This window comes from Poromitra crassiceps (assembly GCF_964638095.1).
Source record: "Poromitra crassiceps genome assembly, chromosome: 17".
Classification (NCBI taxonomy): domain Eukaryota; kingdom Metazoa; phylum Chordata; class Actinopteri; order Beryciformes; family Melamphaidae; genus Poromitra; species Poromitra crassiceps.
The window spans coordinates 3,283,934-3,303,670 of record NC_139635.1 but is presented as its reverse complement, the minus strand read 5'-3'; the positions used below and the strand labels follow the sequence as shown (position 1 = coordinate 3,303,670).

The 19,737-nt window shown below is 46.2% G+C and overlaps 1 protein-coding gene across 2 annotated transcripts in view; it reads left to right on the top strand.

Annotated features, from left to right (window-relative positions):
• Nucleotides 1-19,519, top strand: part of xkr4 (XK related 4) — a gene marked incomplete at both ends in the record, with an annotated part of 73,351 nt that extends 53,832 nt beyond the window's left edge. For both annotated transcript variants that reach the window (XM_083653504.1, XM_083653503.1), the window contains 3 exons: nt 2,576-2,775; nt 9,253-9,607; nt 18,919-19,519. In XM_083653504.1, the coding sequence (XP_083509630.1) occupies nt 2,576-2,775; nt 9,253-9,607; nt 18,919-19,519 (1,156 nt within the window). The remainder of the gene's footprint in view (nt 1-2,575; nt 2,776-9,252; nt 9,608-18,918) is intronic.
• Between the last annotated feature and the right edge of the window lie 218 nt (nt 19,520-19,737).

The window sequence follows — 19,737 nt, the reverse complement described above, 5'->3', positions numbered from 1 at the left end:
ATCAGTGATGTCACTCGAGCAATTGTGATGTCATCATATCTATGACATCATCAGTGATGTTACTCGAGCACTCAACAAATCTACAAATAAACTGGAAGTAGGGATGTCGACATTTAACCGTTTAACCGCCGAGAACATCTTCGATCGGTTAAGCATGTCGGCTAAACGGACAATGTGCATGTTAATTTGCATACAACAGTGTTGCCAATCTGGCAATTTTCTTCCTACTTTGTGGGAAGCAATGTTAACTCATTGAGTGCCAATGACGACGCCTGTCGTCAAAGTAATTAGTAACGTAGAGTGCCAAAGACGATAGCTGTCGTCAATTGCCTTTTTTGACGGTGGGACGTGGATCAAAGCCTTATGTATGTCCTGTACAAATATTGTAGCTATTGAAGCTGTATAACCTATTTTACGGACTCATCAGGTGGCGACAGTGCTCTCCAGATTAGAGAAATGTCCGGAATACAGCCTGAAAAAGCCCTGTGATCACAGAGAAAACCGCTCATGCTGCAGCCCAGAGCCATGTAGATTGCTCTGGCTGCAGCTGACGGTGCCTGCGAAACAGCAGTCAATCCGCGCACACAACTGAGCTCCTCTGCCTCTGTCTGTCTGTCTGCATAGTTTCTTCACACGATTAGTCGCCAGAAAGGCAGCACCCGACGCCGAAGTGCCAAACCTTTCCCTGCAGTCCAGGTTGACATTTCCTTGTCGCGCTGCCTGGGAGGCGGCGCACAAAAAGCACTCCGAAAATAGACGCTGGGTGCGTGAGGCTGTGTGTTACTAGTGTGGGGAGGAGTTTGCAGCTGAGGGGAGAGGGGGGTGGGGCACGCAGGGCAGCACACAACTACACCACGTCACTACATCAGAAAATATTAGCTAGAGTCAGTGAATGTGCTTGAAATGCTTCATTTCACAAAAGGCTGATTATCTCAGCTTCTAGATGGAAATGCCTGTTTTTGCTGTTTTTGACCTATCTTCTCCGGCTGATAACTACAGAACGGAAAATGGTATCAATAAACTTTTTTTTGCTGATGATACAATAGAGTCTCCTTGTTCTTTTTGCGTGTTTGGTGTTTACATAGTAATATCACACAATATTCTGTGGGCCTCGAGAAATCACTGAAAACGCTCTGAAACTCTGGCACTGGTCCGTTCTCCAAAAGTGGCTGGCACTCAATGAGTTAACATAAGTATAAATAAATAAATAAATAAAGCTTGATTTGGCAATAAATATATGGTTGATGTAGATTTTCTTTCATACCTACTTGTTGTCTGATGTCTGATCGAAAGCAGCCGCGTCAGCGCACACACAGCGCTCCACACATGCAGCTTGTACACCACACACCCCCGCCCCCCTCTGCTCCTCTCTGCTTTGACCGAGACAAGTGAATGGGACGGGAGAAACAAAAGAAAGGAACATGTCGTTGTTGGACTATTTCATCCAGAAAGGCGACAAAGTACGATGCAAATTGTGCGATGCTGCTTTGAGTGCCAGGCAGTGGAAAACATTTCTCCCCTGATGCCCCGTGCAGACTACAGCGACATGGGATACCTGGCGACGCGAACGCGATCCAATACAAATTAATGGCAGCAGCGACAAACGTCGCTGCAGTCTGCAGGCAGGCAGTGGGAAACTGCATTTCTTCAGTCCATACTTTCAACCTCACCTCCTCCCCACTGACCATCAGCATAGGAGTGCCCCAGCGGTGCGCCTCCAGCCCCTTCTGGTATGACCTCTACACCCACGACTGCGTGGCGACTGAAGTTTGCAGACGACACAGCAGTCGTGGGGCTGATCTCTAGGAGCGACGAGATGGCCTACAGAGAGGAGGTGGGGGCCCTGGAACAATGGTGCCAGGACAACCACCTCTCTCTGAACGTCTCCAAGACCAAGGAGATCATTGTAGACTACAGGAGGGGGGGGGGGAGCGCACCCCCCCCCCAATCACCATCAACGGCACAGTGGTGGAAAGGGTGGACAGCTTCAAGTACCTGGGAGTCAACATCCACCAGGACCTGACATGGGCCGGCCACACCGCCACTGTTGTCAAAAAGGCCCAACAGCGACTACACGGACTCAGGCGCCTGAAGAAATTCGGGCTAAGGCCAAAAATCCTTATTCTACAAAGGCACCATTGGAAGCCTGCTGACTGGCTGCTTCACCACCTGGTACGGGAACTGTACCACCATGGACCGCAGGGCGCTAAGAAGAGTGAGGCGCGCGGCCCAGCACGTAACAGGAGATGAGTTGCCAGAACTGCAGGAACTATATAACCAGCGGTGCCTCAGGAGGTCCCTGAAGATCATCAAAGACACAAACCACCCCCACAACAGCCTGTTCTCCCTGTTACCCTCAGGGAGGAGATACAGGGTCCCAAAAGCACGCACAAATCGCTGACTGACATGGCATATTTGGTCGCAGCTATTGAAAATTCACGCTTATTTCTTTCTTTCTCCTGCAGGTGTTTTGTCACTGTGTATTCTGCCTTTGGAAGACCTAAGCACAAATAACACATTAGCAATTAGCATTAGCAAATCATGTTCATTTGGACATTATCGTTGCTTTTCCCAGGTATTTCCACACCATCTACCTGGGCGTTCGGAGTCGTGGGAGCAGCGAGACGGAGCGCTGGCGCTACTACTGGAGGATGGTGTACGAGTTCGCTGACGTCAGCATGCTGCACCTGCTGGCCACCTTCCTGGAGAGTGCCCCCCAGCTAGTGCTGCAACTCTGCATCATCATCCAGACACACAAGCTACAGGCCGTGCAAGGTAATACACACACACACACACATACACACACACACACACACACACACACCACACACACACACACACACCACACACACACACACACACACACACACACCCCTCACACACACGCACACACACACACACACACACACACACACACACACACCCCTCACACACGCACACGCACACACACACACACACACACCCCTCACACACACACACACACACACACACACACACACACACACACACACCCCTCACACACACACACACACACACACACCCCTCACACACGCACACACGCACACACACACCACACACACACACACACACACACACACACCCCTCACACACACACACACACACACACACACACACACACACACCCCTCACACACGCACACACACACACACACACACACACACACACACACACACCCCTCACACACGCACACACACACACACACACACCCCTCACACACACACACACACACACACACCCACACACACAGAGCGCCCCCCTGCAACTCTGCATCATCATCCAGACACACAAGTACTTGATCAAGATGGCGTACGGCATCGTCGAGTAAGACGGAGGAATGGAGTTACACTGTTTGTCCACCTCTGACTCGTTCCTGTGCCAAGTCCCACACATTGTATTGTCTCTTAGTTATTTTAGTGTCGGCGTGAGACTTTTCTTTTTTCAAGAGCGGTGAATTCTCTGGTTCAGAGCACTGCAATCTCTTCCTCTTCCACGTTAACGTTAGCCTGGACTGCTAGCTGTAGCCCCTTAGCTCAGTAGCTAGGAGCTGCTAGCAGGGAGCTGTCAGCAAACAGCTTCATTCATAATCCTACGTCTACAGCAGCGTTTCTCAACTGGTGGGTCGCGACCCAAAGGTGGGTCGCGGGGCCGTTTTGATTGGGTCGCGGACATTGGCCAATTTTTTTTTTTTTTTTTTTCCATATTTCATTTGAGTTAAATTCAGATTATTGAAACTGGATTACTTGTTTAACAAGCTGAAGCATATGCTCTGCCTGTAATTCAAGAGAAGTCTGCCTTTTCATTTCATATTTAATTTTAGTTCAATTCAGATGATTGAAACTGGATTAGCATGGCCCCAGTTTAATTAAAAGTTATGACCAGTTTAACTAAAAAGCATATGTGATTCCTTTTTATTTCATATTAGTTAAATTCAGACTACTGAAACTGGATTAGCATGACCAGGTTAACTTGTTTTATTATTATTATTATTATTATTATTATTATTATTATTATTATTATTATTATTATTATTATTATTAACTTGTTTAAAAACATATAGGCATGTAATTCAAGATAAGTCTGCCTTTTATTTCATATTTCATACAGTTCAAATAAGACTTTCTGAGCATGACCAGTTTGACTTGTTTAAATTTAAAAACATATAGGCCTGTAATTCAAGTCTGCCTTATTTCAATTGGTTTTTAGCCCTAGTTGCACTTCTGTTGCACTTTTTTGTTCATTTGAGGTTTATAACAGTGCATGAAGGCATTGTGTATTAAATTAATGCGCTATTTTTTGTGCAATAAATTTGAGTGGTTTAAAAAAAAATCTGAAATTTGGGTCGCGACTTCATGACAAGTAAAATAGTGGGTCCTGAGGCTAAATCAGTTGAGAACCACTGGTCTACAGGATACATCTCTTCTTTTAAGAGCTCTGCACCCTCTATGATATTGACCTGGCTCTCCGGAGTTGACCACTGCTTGGACTAGAGAGAGGGGAGAGAGACTGAGGGGGAGAGAGAGAGGGAGACATTGCGCGCACGCCAATAGGGCAGGCGGGGCCACGCAGCAGCCGAGCTGCGGGCGAGCTGCATATGCGAGCTGCAGGCCCAGCTCAGCGAGCTGCACGGCAGGCGACCCTAGGAATTTAGCGCGTGAGATGCCTAGTTTTTCTAAAAAAGAGAAGATCCAGGGTGATTCATAACACGTTTGGGGCTCTAGCACCCAATGCCCATACCAGGCCTAACCACGCCCAGGCATAGACGCTACACTACCCAGACACTGGTATTCTCCTCTGCCTCGTACGTACGCACGCACACACACACACACACACACACACACACACACACACACGCGCGCGCGTGCGCATGTCCGTCCGTACGCACACACACACACACACACACACACGCGCGCGCGCGCGTGCGCATGTCCGTCCGTAGGCGCACACACACACACACACACACACACACACACACACACACACACACACACACACACACACACACAGAGACAGACAGACAGACACACACACACACACACACACACACACACACACACACACACACACACACACACACACCCTATCTCCTCTGCCTCCCTTCATTACACAGAGCAGCACAGTGCCTATAGCAGCCCTGCAAGCACTGCCATGGCCTACATACAGACACTCACTGTCTCTCACACACACACACACACACACACACACACACACACACACACAGACACACACACACACACACACACACACACACACAGACACACACACACAGACAGACACAGACACACACACACGCACAGACACCCACACCACACACACACACACACACACACACACACACACACACACACACACACACACACACACACACACACACACACACACACACGCAGACTAGGGCTGTCACTTCTTCCCAAAATAAAGTTCGAACGAACTTCGAATTGCCCGCAAAATGTTCGAATATATTCAAAGTTTTTTTTTTTTTGCAGGGCACCGGGCATCGGCACGACGTGCCCGATTATGCAGTCCGCGCCTGCCGGTTACATCGTATAAATATATATAATATAAAATATTAAAAGAATATAAAAACAAAATCCTCAGCTGTCCTCATGGTCCAGTCAGTCAGCTCCTCTCCGCTGCTGTGTTAGCTTGGACGCTCACAATCACAACACTGCCTCACAAACTTGGCTGCATCCAACTCGAGACAACTTTTCAGACCCTGGAGACAATCTTTCTCAGAAGAGACTAAAGCGACAAATCTGGAGACTTTTTCTGACATGGGATTAACATTACCAGCAAGCAGCAGTTGGTTAATTTTGGTTAATTAAAAAAAATAATAATAATAATAATAATAATAAAATAATAATAATAATACGAAGTTCGCACATGGCAAATTACATTCGAATATGCCCCTCCTCCCCCACATTCGAAGTTAAATTCGAATTTAGAATAAAAATTGACAGCCCTAACGCAGACACACACAGAGAAGCAGACACACACACACACACACACACACACACACACACACACACACACACACACAGACACATACACGCAGACACACACAGCGAAGCAGACACACACACACACACGCACAGACACACACAGATGCACACACGTATTGAGGTATTATTGGAGCGAAATAACTGCACACCTGTGACAGTGACTTTGTAGTTGTAGAAAATAGTCACACACATGTAGCAGTAAATTTGGTCCCAGAGAAAAATACTTTAGGACTTGCAGACTTCTCTCTCCCACAAACCCAACACAACAGTTACACCTTCTCAAATTTTTCATTGCAGGTGCACAAATTCTATTCTTCTAATCACAAATCAAGAAACACATACGCTTGCATTTTTGCACCAGTTGCTGCATTGAATACGTTGCAAAACACATTCACACTTCGAGAAGATTAAAATGAAGATTAAAATGCGCTATTTGACTGTCTGTGCCACATTAAACCATTACCACAACAAATGCTTGATTTTTTTTCATTAGAAAGCGTTTATTTTTACATCTACAAGCAGAAAAAAATACATTAACAAAACGAGAAGACAAGTTGAATCCTCCAGCCATCTAAACAAAAACATTCCTCCGATAGGCTATACTGCAGGGGTGCCCAAACTTTTTTGACCCAAGATCTACTTTTCAAGTAGCCAGCCTCCCGAGATCTACCAGTCCAGTTTCAACATCGCAAACGCACACACATCGATGCATCTTAAATCGATGCCTCACTTTTTCCCCCAATACATGATTTATTTTTTCTCACTTTACAATACAATTGCATTGTATTATGATCCATAATTAAAATAAACAACTGCATGTACTTCCATTATATTTTATTTTATTATAAAAAAAAAAAAAAAATCCCCCCCCCCCCTCAATGCCATGCGATCTACCACACTACCTTCGCGATCGACCCGGTGTCTTGCAGGGCTCCACAACATTATAAAAACGAGTCCGCACTCCGCACGCAGTCTCTTGTTGTGAAACAATTTATCCGAACTGCCATGTGTTGGACAGTATAGACTAACGTTAATTGATACTTTTCAATCGTCAATTCGACCGCTTCATGTCTGCAGTTAGTTTTGTAACACGGTAAAAACTACTGTTTCATCATTGAGTGCGAGCGTATGCATGCGTGTGCATGATGAACATGCACTGCAGAGAGGGAGGGAGAGAGTTAGACCGAATGAGACAGTGAAGGAAAAGTAGGCTAATGACAGCACACACGGAGTTAACAAAACTATAGAACATGTATGAGCTGATTGTTTCGCTGGGTGTGTTAATCATTCTGAAATGGTCACAGAGCACATCTGAGCTGTGTGCTCAGACAGGAGCAGCAGAGGGGCGGGGCAGTCAGTGCGCTCACTTCACTGTGGCTGCAGCAGGTGTTCAGCTGTGTGTGTGCTTCGCTGCGGAATGCGTTTGATCAGACATCAGGTAGATAAAATCAACATTAACCATGTGTTTATTTCCAAATCTAGCTTGATTAACACTTGCCCCATCGTTTAATATACTTATGTTACATTGCTGACCACGAAGGGGTGGGGGGGGATCGCCACATTGGCAACACTGTTATATGCAAATTAACATGGAAATTGACCGTTTAACCGACATGCTTAACCGACCAAAGACGTTCTCGACGGTTAACCGGTTAACGGTTAACCGTCGACATCCCTAGTTACATGAACCCTTTTGACCAATCAAAGGAGTTCGTTTTGGCACCTGTCCCTTGGCGCTGATTCTCAAATGTTTTCTTTATGTAGGCATTACAGGTGGTATTTATGTACAATATGGAGTGACAGCTTGGAATAGATATAACATTTCTAAAGTTTCTACATTTCACTGTGGGTGTGTCGGGCAGGCAGAGCAAGTCGGACAACTTTTCTAACCATCATGCAACGGGCTAAGCAAGTCGCAAAATCTGCACAGAATTTGCGACGTAACTAGATAGATAGGTAGATAGGTAGATAGATTAGATAGATAGATAGATAGATAGATAGATAGATAGATAGATGAGTACTTTATTTATCCCCGAAGGGAAATTCTTGCATAACAGCAGCAGTAAACAATGACAGTAACATAACATACTTATATCAAAAACACATAAAGAAAAACACACAGGCAGGTGTCAGTGAAACAATTATAGATATATAGTATATACATACTATATAATACAGTACTGTCCACTTGTATTATATAATATAATATAATATAATACTATTATTACTATCATTACAAGTACACATGTGGTAACTAATGTTACCGTGCTTATTTTCATAGTGCAGTGTGCAAAACAAAAATCTGAATTTACTCATTTACTCAGTGTACATTTAAAAGTACTCCAGTAGAATATAACTTAAATTATAGCTGCTGCGCATCAATGGGTCGTGGCCGGGCAAGTCTCAAGGCTTTGAGCTATGACATCACAATTGCTCGAGTGACATCAGTGATGGCATCACAATTGTTTGAGTGACTGATGACATCACAAATACAACCTAATTGCCCTAGGTAATTAAGGCAATTAGGCTATACACGGGGGCAGAATTAAACGTTTTGATGCACTGTGGGCTAAATTTTTGACCAATCAAAATCTGTTTGATACTTTTGTGTAGGACAGTCTAACGATGTAGATGCTGAAGTTTGGTGTCGTTTGAAGAAAACATGTGGGAGGAGTAGGGTTTAATTAGTTTTACAGTTTTTGCAGTTGTACGGTCTTTAGACTTCATAATTGGCCATAGGTTGCATTATACAAAGTTTCCCCTCATTTAGGCGCACATTTCGGTGAAAGTTGCAAAGCCGTAGCACGTATGCCTGATTTGTTATGAATTTTCAAAGTTTGAAACTTTAGACGGTCGCTGTAGTGCCACCGTTAGGACTATTGGCCCCAAATTTGCATCAAAGACGTTTGGCATGGGACTGGACCTTTGTGCAAAGTTTGGTTAGTTTTCATGCATGGGAAGTCAAACTTCCTGGGAGAAGAATAATAATACAGGCAAATACAATAAGTGGCCCTGCCGCTTCGCTGGCCCGGCCACTAAGACAGTATAGCATTATAAATAATTTAAAAGTACAAATCCTCGAAAAACTACTCAAGTACTTGTTCTTGAGTACTTGACTTGTACTTGAGTACTTTCTGCTGCATACAGTCGCAACAAGATGTCTCAAAGTCTTCATGATGTGGCATTGAAATCAAACATGGCTCTGGTATTGTCTTTGTGTGTCTGTCTGTAGGCATGACAGCAGCAGCCTCCCTTGTATCTCTGGCCTGGGCTTTGGCCTCCTACCAGAAAGCCTTGCGAGACTCTCGGGACGACAAGAAGCCCATCAGCTACTTGGCCGTGATCCTCCAGTTCTGCTGGCACTTCTTCACCATCGCGGCCAGGGTCATCACCTTCGCCCTGTTCGCCTCCGTGTTCCAGCTCTACTTTGGCATCTTCATCGTGCTGCACTGGTGCGTCATGACCTTCTGGATCGTCCACTGCCAGACCGACTTCTGCATCAGCAAGTGGGAGGAGATTGTGTTTGACATGGTGGTGGGTATCATCTACATCTTCTCCTGGTTCAACGTCAAGGAGGGTCGCACAAGGTGAGGAGGGTGCTCAACTCAGTTCACTTCAATTCTGTTCTGTTCCACTCTATTTTATTCTGTAGGCTACATTACATATTTTATTGTATCTTCATTACATTACCCTTTTTGTGTTTGTTTGTGTCTGTTTTAGTGATTCGTTGTTTCAAAATTTTCAAAGATTTCCAGATTCTTAAATTCTTGAAGGATTCTTGAATTGAATGTCTTTGTGATCCTTAATATTTGTATTAATATATTTATATTTAGACAGTTGGGCCCATGTATACTTTCAACAATGCCTTGGGCATTAATCAGAAAATATGTTTTTCTTAAAGCTACGGGGAACTTTTAACGGTTTCTGAAACAGTCTAATGGGGCTTTTTCACTTACACCTTTAACTCATTGAGTGCCAGCAACTTTTGGAGAACGGACGCTCCCAGTGCCAGAGTTTTCAGAGCGTTTTCAGTGATTTCTCGAGGCCCACAGAATATTGTGTGATATTACTATGTAAACACCGAACATGCACAAAGAACGAGCTGGCTCTATTGTATCATCAGCAAAAAAAAGTTTATTGATACCATTTTCCGTTCTTTAGTTATGAGCCGGAGAAGATAGGTCGTTTTGAGCAAATACAGGCGTTTCAAATTATTAGCTGAGATATTCCGCCTTTTGTGAAATGAAGCATTTCAAGCACATTCACTGAGTCTGAAGATAATATTTTCTGATGTAGTGACGTGGTGTAGTTGTGTGATGCCCTGCGTGCCCCACCCCGCTCTCCCCCCCTCCCCCCCTCAGCTGCAAACTCCTCCCCACACGAACACACAGCCAACACGCACCCACTCTATTTTCGGAGGGCTCCGTTTTTGTTCCCAGCGCGATACGGAAATGCCAAGCCGGACTGCAGGGAAAGGTTTGGCCCTTCGGCGTCGGGTGCTGCCTTTCTGGCGGCTAATCTTGTGGATAAACTATGCAGACAGACAGACAGAGGCAGAGGAGCTCAGTTGTGTGCGCAGATTGACTGCTGTGCGCAGCCAACGTCAGTTGCAGACAGAGCAATCTATATGGCTCTGGCTGCAGCATGCATCGGTTTCTCTTTGATCACGGCTTTTTCCAGCTGTTTTCCGGACCTCTCTCTAATCTGGAGAGCACTGTCGCCACCTAATGAGTCCGTAAAATAGGTTATACACCTTCAATAGCTCCCATATTTGTACAGGAGATGCCTGAGGCTTTCATCCACGTCCCACCGTCAAAAAACGCATTTGACGTCGATCGACGTCCTTGGCACTCTACGTCACTATTTACTTTGACGTCGATCGACGTCCTTGGCACTCAATGAGTTAACCTCGCCAAGCCATGCCATACCGCCTCGATTTCGGTTTCCATTAAAAAAAACTATATGCCGAGCCGCGCTCAAGACGGACCTACTCTGGAGTTTGGCCAAAGCGTGCCGGACCCACCTCCAGGCGAGCTGCCCTACCACTAGTATTCTGGCAGCAACATTTTGTACAAGCTAGGGCTGAAACTAACAATTACATTCATTATGGATTAATCTGTTGATTATTTTCTCAATGAATCGATTAGTTGTTTGGTCTATAAAATGTCACAAAATGGTGAAAATGTCGATCACTTTTTCCTCAAAGCCCAAAATGACGTCCTCAAATGTCTTAATTTGTCCTGACTGAGCAACAGTCCACGACCCAAAGATAATCAGTTTACTGTCATAGAAGACTAAGGACCCTATCGTCGTACGGCGCTATTGTTTGCGCTGCGTTTGCGCGCCTCTTATTGCTATCTTCCCAGCGTCTTAAACTATCGTCTGCGCTGGGATGACACAGGTGTAGGCTTGGCCCAGGCGTGTCGGTGGGCCTCTAGCCTATCATGTGTCTCGCGCAAGTGTCATTTAGCCATGTGGGGAAGATACCGTCGGTATGTGCCGAGTGCAAAGAGAGGTTTGGGCGTTGCCCGTTCCAAAATAGGCGTTCCAGCGCAATGTGTTAGAAAAATGGGCCTTGGGTGCTCTCAGCAAATAGCTGGTCTTAGCGCAAACAACCCCACTACGCCAGGCATACGCCTGAGCGCACACAGTATTCTCCGTGCAGTGCAGGAAATCCTTGCTTGGATACATTTACTCTCCTCGCGCCTGCACACACTCTTCTCTCCTCAGAATGCCATGTTGATTTTCAACTATAGCCTACATTGCAGAAAAAACACACCTTGATTTAAAAATGAGAATTTGTTGGTCATGGTTTTATTAGGCTACATAATTCCCGAACATACAGGTTTGTGGTGTGAGGTAACAGTAGATTGCTTTTAAGAAATTTGTGACGGTGTTGTGCCAAGCTGCCTCTCCCCACCCTGGCCGGCCCAAAACACCCAGGGCACCGACCGGTAGTGTCCGGCCAGTACAGTAACCTCTTTCCCTGCAATTGCACGCATGCAAGACCAGCTTCTCCACAGCGCGGATGGCGTGACCACAGTCAATGCCTTAACCAGAGTGGACAATTCTGACACAGGCTATTGAAATAGGCTAGAAGTAAAATCTCACACATTCCTACCCTATTAAAGAAACAAATATTTTTAGATGTTATAACCTATATGAACGAAACGTCTAATTACAGTAAGCGCACGCTTTGGAACATCACTGCGTAATTGCGCGGCGGCCCTCTCTCTCTTCCCTCTCTTGTTCTCTCCCCCCCTCTCTCTCTCTCGCTCTGTCTCTCTCTCTCACCCTCTCTTTTCTCTCTGTTTCTCTGCTTGCTCTCAGCAAGAAAGAAGCTGGTGACGTGATGGCGGTGATGCTGTGGCTTTTAAGGGGAGTGATCTCACCTTGTGAATCCTTTATGGGCATAAACACGCCTATGGAGGTTTGCGCCGAGATGACGTGAAGCAGCAGCCCGACACGCCCACAATTAGGGCTTTGCGCTATTCCAGCGCAAAACGGGCGCTAACGCAAAATTACCGCCGTTGCGAAGATAGGGCCCTTAGGGCTCTATCTTCCCTCCCAACCCACCCTCCAAAACCTCCATAGGTGTGTTTATGCCCATAACAAGATTCACAAGGTGAGATCACTCCCCTTAAAAGCCACAGCATCACCGCCATCACGTCTGTGACAGCAGCTTCTTTGTTGCTCAGTGCAAGCAGAGTGAGAGAGTGAGAGAGAGAGAGAGAGAGAGAGAGAGAGAGAGAGGGAAAACAGAGAGGGAGATAGTCAGAGAGAGAGAGAGAGAGGTGAGAGAGCGAGAGAATTGGAGGATGAACCAGTTCGGATTCGTAACGAAAATTGATGCTTTTGTAATTAGTAATTAGTAATTAGTAATTAATCGTTTCGCTCATATAGGCTATAACATACACATTTAAACGTTTCTTTAATAGGGTATGGATGTGTGAGATTTTAATTCTAGCCTATTTCAATAGCCTATACCAGAATTGTCCACTCGGGTTAAGCTATTGTTGCATGGTGCAATTGCAGGGAGAGAGGTTACTGTATAGCCTACTGGCCGGTGTTGTGTCAAAAAGTGATTTGCTGCCAGAAACTGATTTCGATCTGCGGGACCGCGCACAGCGCTGCCTCAGTGCCTCTACTGACCCACCCGGCCTGCCTACCCGGCCCAGCTCACACCTTCTCCGGGGAGACGCCCCTCCAGGACACGGCACACTAGCCGAACACTTAAAAGCACCTCTCCCCACGCTACACACAGACTCCCGGCCCGCCAGACCCTCGTTCCCCCGGTAATCCAATTCAAAACGCAAATCACTTGTGTTCACAGTCACATCACATCACAGTGTTTTTTTTCTGCAGTGTAGGTTAGTTGAAAATCAACGTGGCATTCTGAGGAGGGAAGTGTGTTCGCGCGCGAGCCGTGCGTAATGGGCCTATCCAAGCGAGGATTTCCTGCACTGCGCGGAGAATACTGTCTGCGCTCAGGCGTATGCCTGGCGGCTGGCGTAGAGTTTTTTTTTGCGCTAAGACCTGCTATTTGGTGGTGTTAAAATTGAGAGCACCCAAGGCCCTTTTTTTCTAACACATTGCGCTGCAACGCCTATTTTGGCACGGGGAACGCCCAAACCTCTGTTTACGCTCAGAACATCGCGACGGTATCTTCGCCAGAGCGCAAAATGACACTTGCGGGAGGGAGATGATAGGCTAGACCCCCACAGACACGCCTGGGCCACGCCTACACCTGTCTCTGCGCTTAGATCCCAGCACAAAACTGGATGGTGGAGGCAGACGATAGCTTAAGACGCAGGGAAGATAGCAATGAGAGGCCCGCAAACGGCAGCGCAAAGAATAGCGCCGTACGAAGAAAGGGGCCGTGTCATCAGGAAGCGTTTTCTTCAGGTCAGAGTGCTTCGGAAATCATGTCCATCATGTTGCTGTGATGATGAGCAGCGCTCCTCTCCAAAAGTTGAGCTTTTCTCTGCTTGAGGCGCCCAGAGCGCTGCGCCCCAAAACACTAGCCGTCGAGAGCACTTAAAGGCCAGGTGCATGCTGGGAAGAGCAGTGTTCCTAGCGCGTCCTTACCATCAAGAATGAATTGCAGAAAGGCAGCTCAAATAAACGCTTCCAGTCGACACAGCCCCTGAAGAAACCAGAAAATATTTACATTTAACACATTCACTGCCAGCCATTTTTTTTTTACTGTAGGTAGCTTCTGCCAGAGCGTTTTTTTGAGGATTCTGGCTCATCTTTCAAGACCCGAGGATTCTTTTCTGCTAAGATTTTGTGAACACAAAATATCTCAAAAGAACTAATATAATGTGTGCTTTCTCTGTCTAAAAGAGTTAGTTTGTAGAGTTAGTAGTTATGTAGGCATTAGCACTTGAATACAGCATGGTTTCAGCGTCTGAAAATTTAAGCTGAGATAAATAGCTTTTTGTGAAATTCGATAGAACAGTCACTTTAACCATTCATTTTTGGCATCAGTAAGACGTCAGACATCTAAACAATAGTTTTGAACAGTAATTTCCTCCATAACAGCAGGAAACCCCCCTCTACTTCAAACTCCTCCCTCCGTGTGTGTTTTTCTTGGCTGCAGCGGGCGTGTCACAAGCTCGTTTCTGCTGCTGCTTTGCTCCTGTCTGCTGGCGGCCGCTGGGCAAGTCTGGATGGGCTCGCTCGTTTCTTGGGGTTTCGGTTGAGAAACCCCAAGAAACGGGGTTTCTTTTGCGATTCTGGTCTTATTTATGCTGCGTGTTTCAAAGTGTGTTGCACCCATAATCTATTATGCAAATTTGCAATCCCCCACCGCCAGCAATCAGCGCGAAAGCGAAAGCGTTTTCGCCAATCCATTTTACAGTATGAGAATGGTTTCATTGCGCGTTCCCCTGCAGTTTTGGCTCGGCTTTTTCTAGAATGGAGAGCACTGTCGCCACTTAGTGGGTCGGTGGAATGGGTTGTACACGTTCGGTGGCTTCAATATTTATATAAGAGATGTAAAAGGGTTAGATCAACGTCCCACCGTCAAATTTTTTTTTTTTTTTTTTTTTTACGTATTAACTCATTCTCTGCCAAAGACGTACTCGGACGTACTTTTTACAATGGCGTTCTGTGCCAAAGACGTACTCGGACGTACTTTCATGTTTTGGCTGTTTACATTCCATCAGACACTTTCCCAGCCTGTGACATTGTTTCAGGTCAAATTGATAAAAGGAACCCGCTAACACAAGCATGGCGCCGCCTCCGAAATCACATGATCAAAAAAAAAAAAAAAAACCCCATGGGAAAAGTTAAGTTTTCCCTGTGGGAGTTGTTTGAAAGAGACCGAGAGAGACAGAGTTGTTTGAAAGAGATCGAGAGAGAAAGAGTTGTTTGAAAGAGATCGAGAGAGAAAGAGACCGAGACAGAGACATACCGACAGAGAGAGACAGTGAAAGTAGTAAGTAAGTAAGCAGTAGTAAGTAGTAGTTTAGAAATCTATTTAGCAGTAGCAGATGAAGAGAGGCGGTCGCCGCGGTGGCTGGCTTGCCCGATGGCGTGCCCGCAGCCGCAGCGGCTCTGTTGGGCGTCCTCAGGCAGATTCCCTGCCTGGGCCCAGTTCCAGCACGCATCCCGGTCCACGCCAGCGGACAATCGAAGAGACCATGGGGCTGCTGACCCTGCCCAGGGTCCAGATGGAGCCTGTGGTCGAAACAGAGTCAGACCCAGAGTTCTCGGATGGCGACGATGGCGAGGAAGACGCGGGCGTTTCTTTTGTTGTTGCTCCACGACGGAGCGCCAGGGGGACGAAGGCTCGGCAGGTCGCCGAGAGCCCATACAGTTCACAGCGTTCTGATCCGTCTGACACAGATGAATCCGAGGAGGAATGGGTGCCACTTCGAGTGAGCGATGACACTGGTAAGAACTATTTTTTCTATCGCGTTTGAGATGAAATGATCACACACAGCCGTCTGTGTAAACTTAGCGACTCGACTAGCTCTGTGTTGTGCAACGTTATGCAGAAGGTATGTTATTGTGATCGATCGCCATTTGGGTGCCTGCAGCTGCCTGTGTGTTCCTGTGTGTGTGTGTGTGATTCCTGTGTGTGTGTGTGTGTGAGAGAGAGAGAGAGAGAGAGAGAGAGAGAGAGAGAGAGAGAGAGAGAGAGAGAGAGAGAAAGAAAATAAGGGTTTCATTTGGTTCCATTTGTTTATGCTTTTATCAAGCTAAGCTAAAAATCCACATGGCAACTGTAAAAGTAAATTATTTATTTGATTTTGTGCACATATTTATCATACTTTGATATTTTGTGTTTTCAGACTCTGAGTCGATGGAGGCGCAGTCCAGTCCTAGTCCCAGTCCTGTGTGTAGTCCTACACCACCAGTTAGCAGTAGAAAGCCAGGTAAGGACAAAAAGTTTCTCATCACACTTACCACATACAACAAAAATATGTTATTGTATTGTAAATACATGTATTGTAATATATGTATTTTATGAAATGTATTTTATGGTAAATATGTATTTCTATTCTATAATTTACAGGTCGCCCACATGGAAAGGGACGTGGCAAGCCAGATCCTCCTGTCTGGCATACTATGGAGGAAGAGGCTTGGGTGCCAGAGGACATTCCATTCACCACCATTCCAGGCCCGCTCAACGGTGCTGCCGCTCTTGAATCAGACCAACCTGTGGACTTCGTGCAGTTGATCTTGACAGATGAGCTGCTCCAGCATCTTGTAATGCAAACTAATATCTATGCTGAGCAGATCATCAGCCAGGTCACAGACAAGCCAGAGTCCAGGGTGAACGAATGGACGCCTCTCTCAGTGACTGAACTCAAAAGCTTCCTGGGCCTTCTTTTCCTGACCGGCATAATCCGTAAGCCAGAACTGGGCATGTATTGGTCCACTGACGAGGTTTACACCACCCACTATTTCGGAAAGACCATGTCTCGAAATAGGTTCCAACTTATTCTGAGGTTCTTCCATTTTACTGACAATACTGTAGCAAACCCAGGTGACAGATTGTTCAAGGTCCGTCCAGTCTTGGACTATCTGGTAAATAAGTTCCAGGAACTGTACCAGCCAGATGAGAACATTTCAATTGACGAAGGCACCCTCATGTGGCGCGGAAGGCTGAGTTTCAAGGTTTACAACCCGCAAAAACCGATCCGCTATGGGATCAAATCATATATACTTTGTGACTCAGCAACTGGATTCTGTTTCAGTCTCCGTCCGTACTCAGGGGATCATGTAGCCTTGGCTGACACTGTTGTAAGTCTCCTTGGTAGACTAGAGGGTCAGGGCTACAGGCTGTTCATGGATAATTTCTATAACAGTGTGAAATTATGTGATCAGCTGCTTGATTTGAAAACCCATGTGTGTGGGACACTGCGAAAAAACCGAGGTGAACCAGCAGCCATTCACTCGGCTTCAAATTTAGACCTGCAGAGTGGGGAGAGAATGGCCTTTCACAATAAAAGGGTAATGGTGTTGGCCTGGAGGGACACAAATGTGGTGAGGATGGTGTCCACGTTTCACCACAACGACATGGGCACAGCAGTGGTGGTCTAGGGTCCAGAGGGCTAGAGTCCCCAAGCCGGTTAGTGTTATTGATTACAACCGCAACATGAATGGGGTCGACAAATTGGACCAAAACCTGTCGTACCACTCATTCATAAGAAAGTCCTACAAGTGGACAAACAAATTTGTCTTGTATATGTTTCAAATTTGCCTGTTCAATTCATTTGTCCTCTACAAGGCAAAGAATCCCCAGGGGAGCTGCAAAACCATGCTCTCCTTCATGGATAGCATTATCAAGGCCTGGACCTCCCCCACACTGCGTGCACCGAGGGCACCATATACTGACCCACAGACCCGGCTGTCTGGCAACCTGGCTAGCCATGCCCCAGTGAAGGTTCCCAGCACCGGCCGAAAGAAAACAAAAGCAGCTAGGAAATGCAAGGTTTGTGCCGGGAATAAGAAGCGCCGTGAGACCACATTCATGTGCGGTGCCTGTGGTGTCGCCTTATGCAGGAACCCATGTTTTGCTATCTACCACGGCTGGCCAGACTATACCAACTGATTATTTTTTTATTTGAAAAGCACTATTGAGATTATTTGAACTGGTTTATTTTATGTCATGTTATGAAAAGCACTGAGACAATGTAAACTGTGATACCACTTGGCAGTAAAAGTCAGTAAAAACTTTTTTTTATTTTTTATTTTTTTGGGAAAAAATAAATAAATAAATAAATAAATACTGTATATGTATATATATGTATATGTCTGATGTGTCACTGAGGCAAAAAATAAAAGGCTCAAAAGAGAGTTCTGCATGAAACGGTGTCGTTCACTAAAAACCTCTTTTTCTCCTCTTTCTGTTACAAAGGAGGGCATTTTCAGTGAAAACAAGCTAACTTCCACTGCTTGTAACTAAACAAGGAAACATGGTCGAGTTTCAGTTTTTTACAAGGGGTAAGAAGAGAGTCTCTGCTTTATTGTGAGATATGTTGTGTAATTTTATTCCTAGCACAGAATATTCTGTGGGTCCTGGAAGATCAGGAAATATGCTCAAAATCCTGGCACTGGGAGCACACAGACCGAAATGACCCTGGCAGAGAATGAGTTAACACGTCATTGGCAGTCAACCGTTGGATTTTTTTTGACGTATCAACACGTCATTGGCAGTGAACGTGTTAAGGAATGAGAATTTTTTATTTGATTTTTTATTACAAATTAGTAAATGATTAATCAATTACAAAATATAGTTGCAGATTAATTTTCTGTCGATTGACTAATCGATTAATCGACTAATGTTTGCAGCTCTAGTACAAGCTGAAGGTTTTGGTGGCATTTATGATTAGGCTTGTCATCTGGATTATCTGGTTTGATCGTCTATTGTATCTTTGTGCAGGTACCGTCTGTTCATCTACTACGTGTTGATCCTGGTGGAGAATGCTGCTCTGAGTGCGTTGTGGTACCTCTACCGCCCCCTTAAGGCCACCGACTCCTTCGCCGTGCCCGCCCTCTGCGTCATCTTCAGCAGCTTCCTGACCGGCGTGGTCTTCATGCTCATGTACTACGCCTTTTTCCACCCCAACGGGCCTCGCTTCCCCAGCTCGCCCAGCGGCCACCCCCTCGACCTGGACCCCACTGCTCAGTTCTCCACGCTGCCATCTGAGGGCGCCACTAACTCGCTGCGCTCTAACCGCGGTGGTACCACAACCCTGGAGCGTGACATGGGGAAGTACTCGGAGCGGGATGGCTGCATGCCGGTGTTTCAGGTTCGAGCCCCGGTGCCGTCCACGCCGTCGTCCCGTGCTCCACGCCTGGACGAGACCGTCATCAAGATAGACCTCTGTAGGAACCGCTACCCAGCCTGGGAGCGCCACGTCCTGGACCGCAGTATACGCAAGGCCATCCTGGCCATAGATTGCTCCCCCAACCCCCCACGGCTGCAGTACAAAGACGATGCTCTGGTGCAGGAACGGTTGGAGTATGAGACCACGTTATAGTCCCGTCCTGCTGCAGATCCTTTATGGGAATGGAAACGGGCTGGGACAGGTGCAGTTGTCGGAGAGCCATCCTCCTATCAGATGAACAGCAACAGGGACTGTGGCAATAAGACTTTGTTACTATCAACACTCTCCTTCTCTCGTCTCTCATTCTCACCTTCTCCTTCTTCTTGGTGACACAACTGACCCAAGAGTATTCAGCCCTGTTGCTGATGATC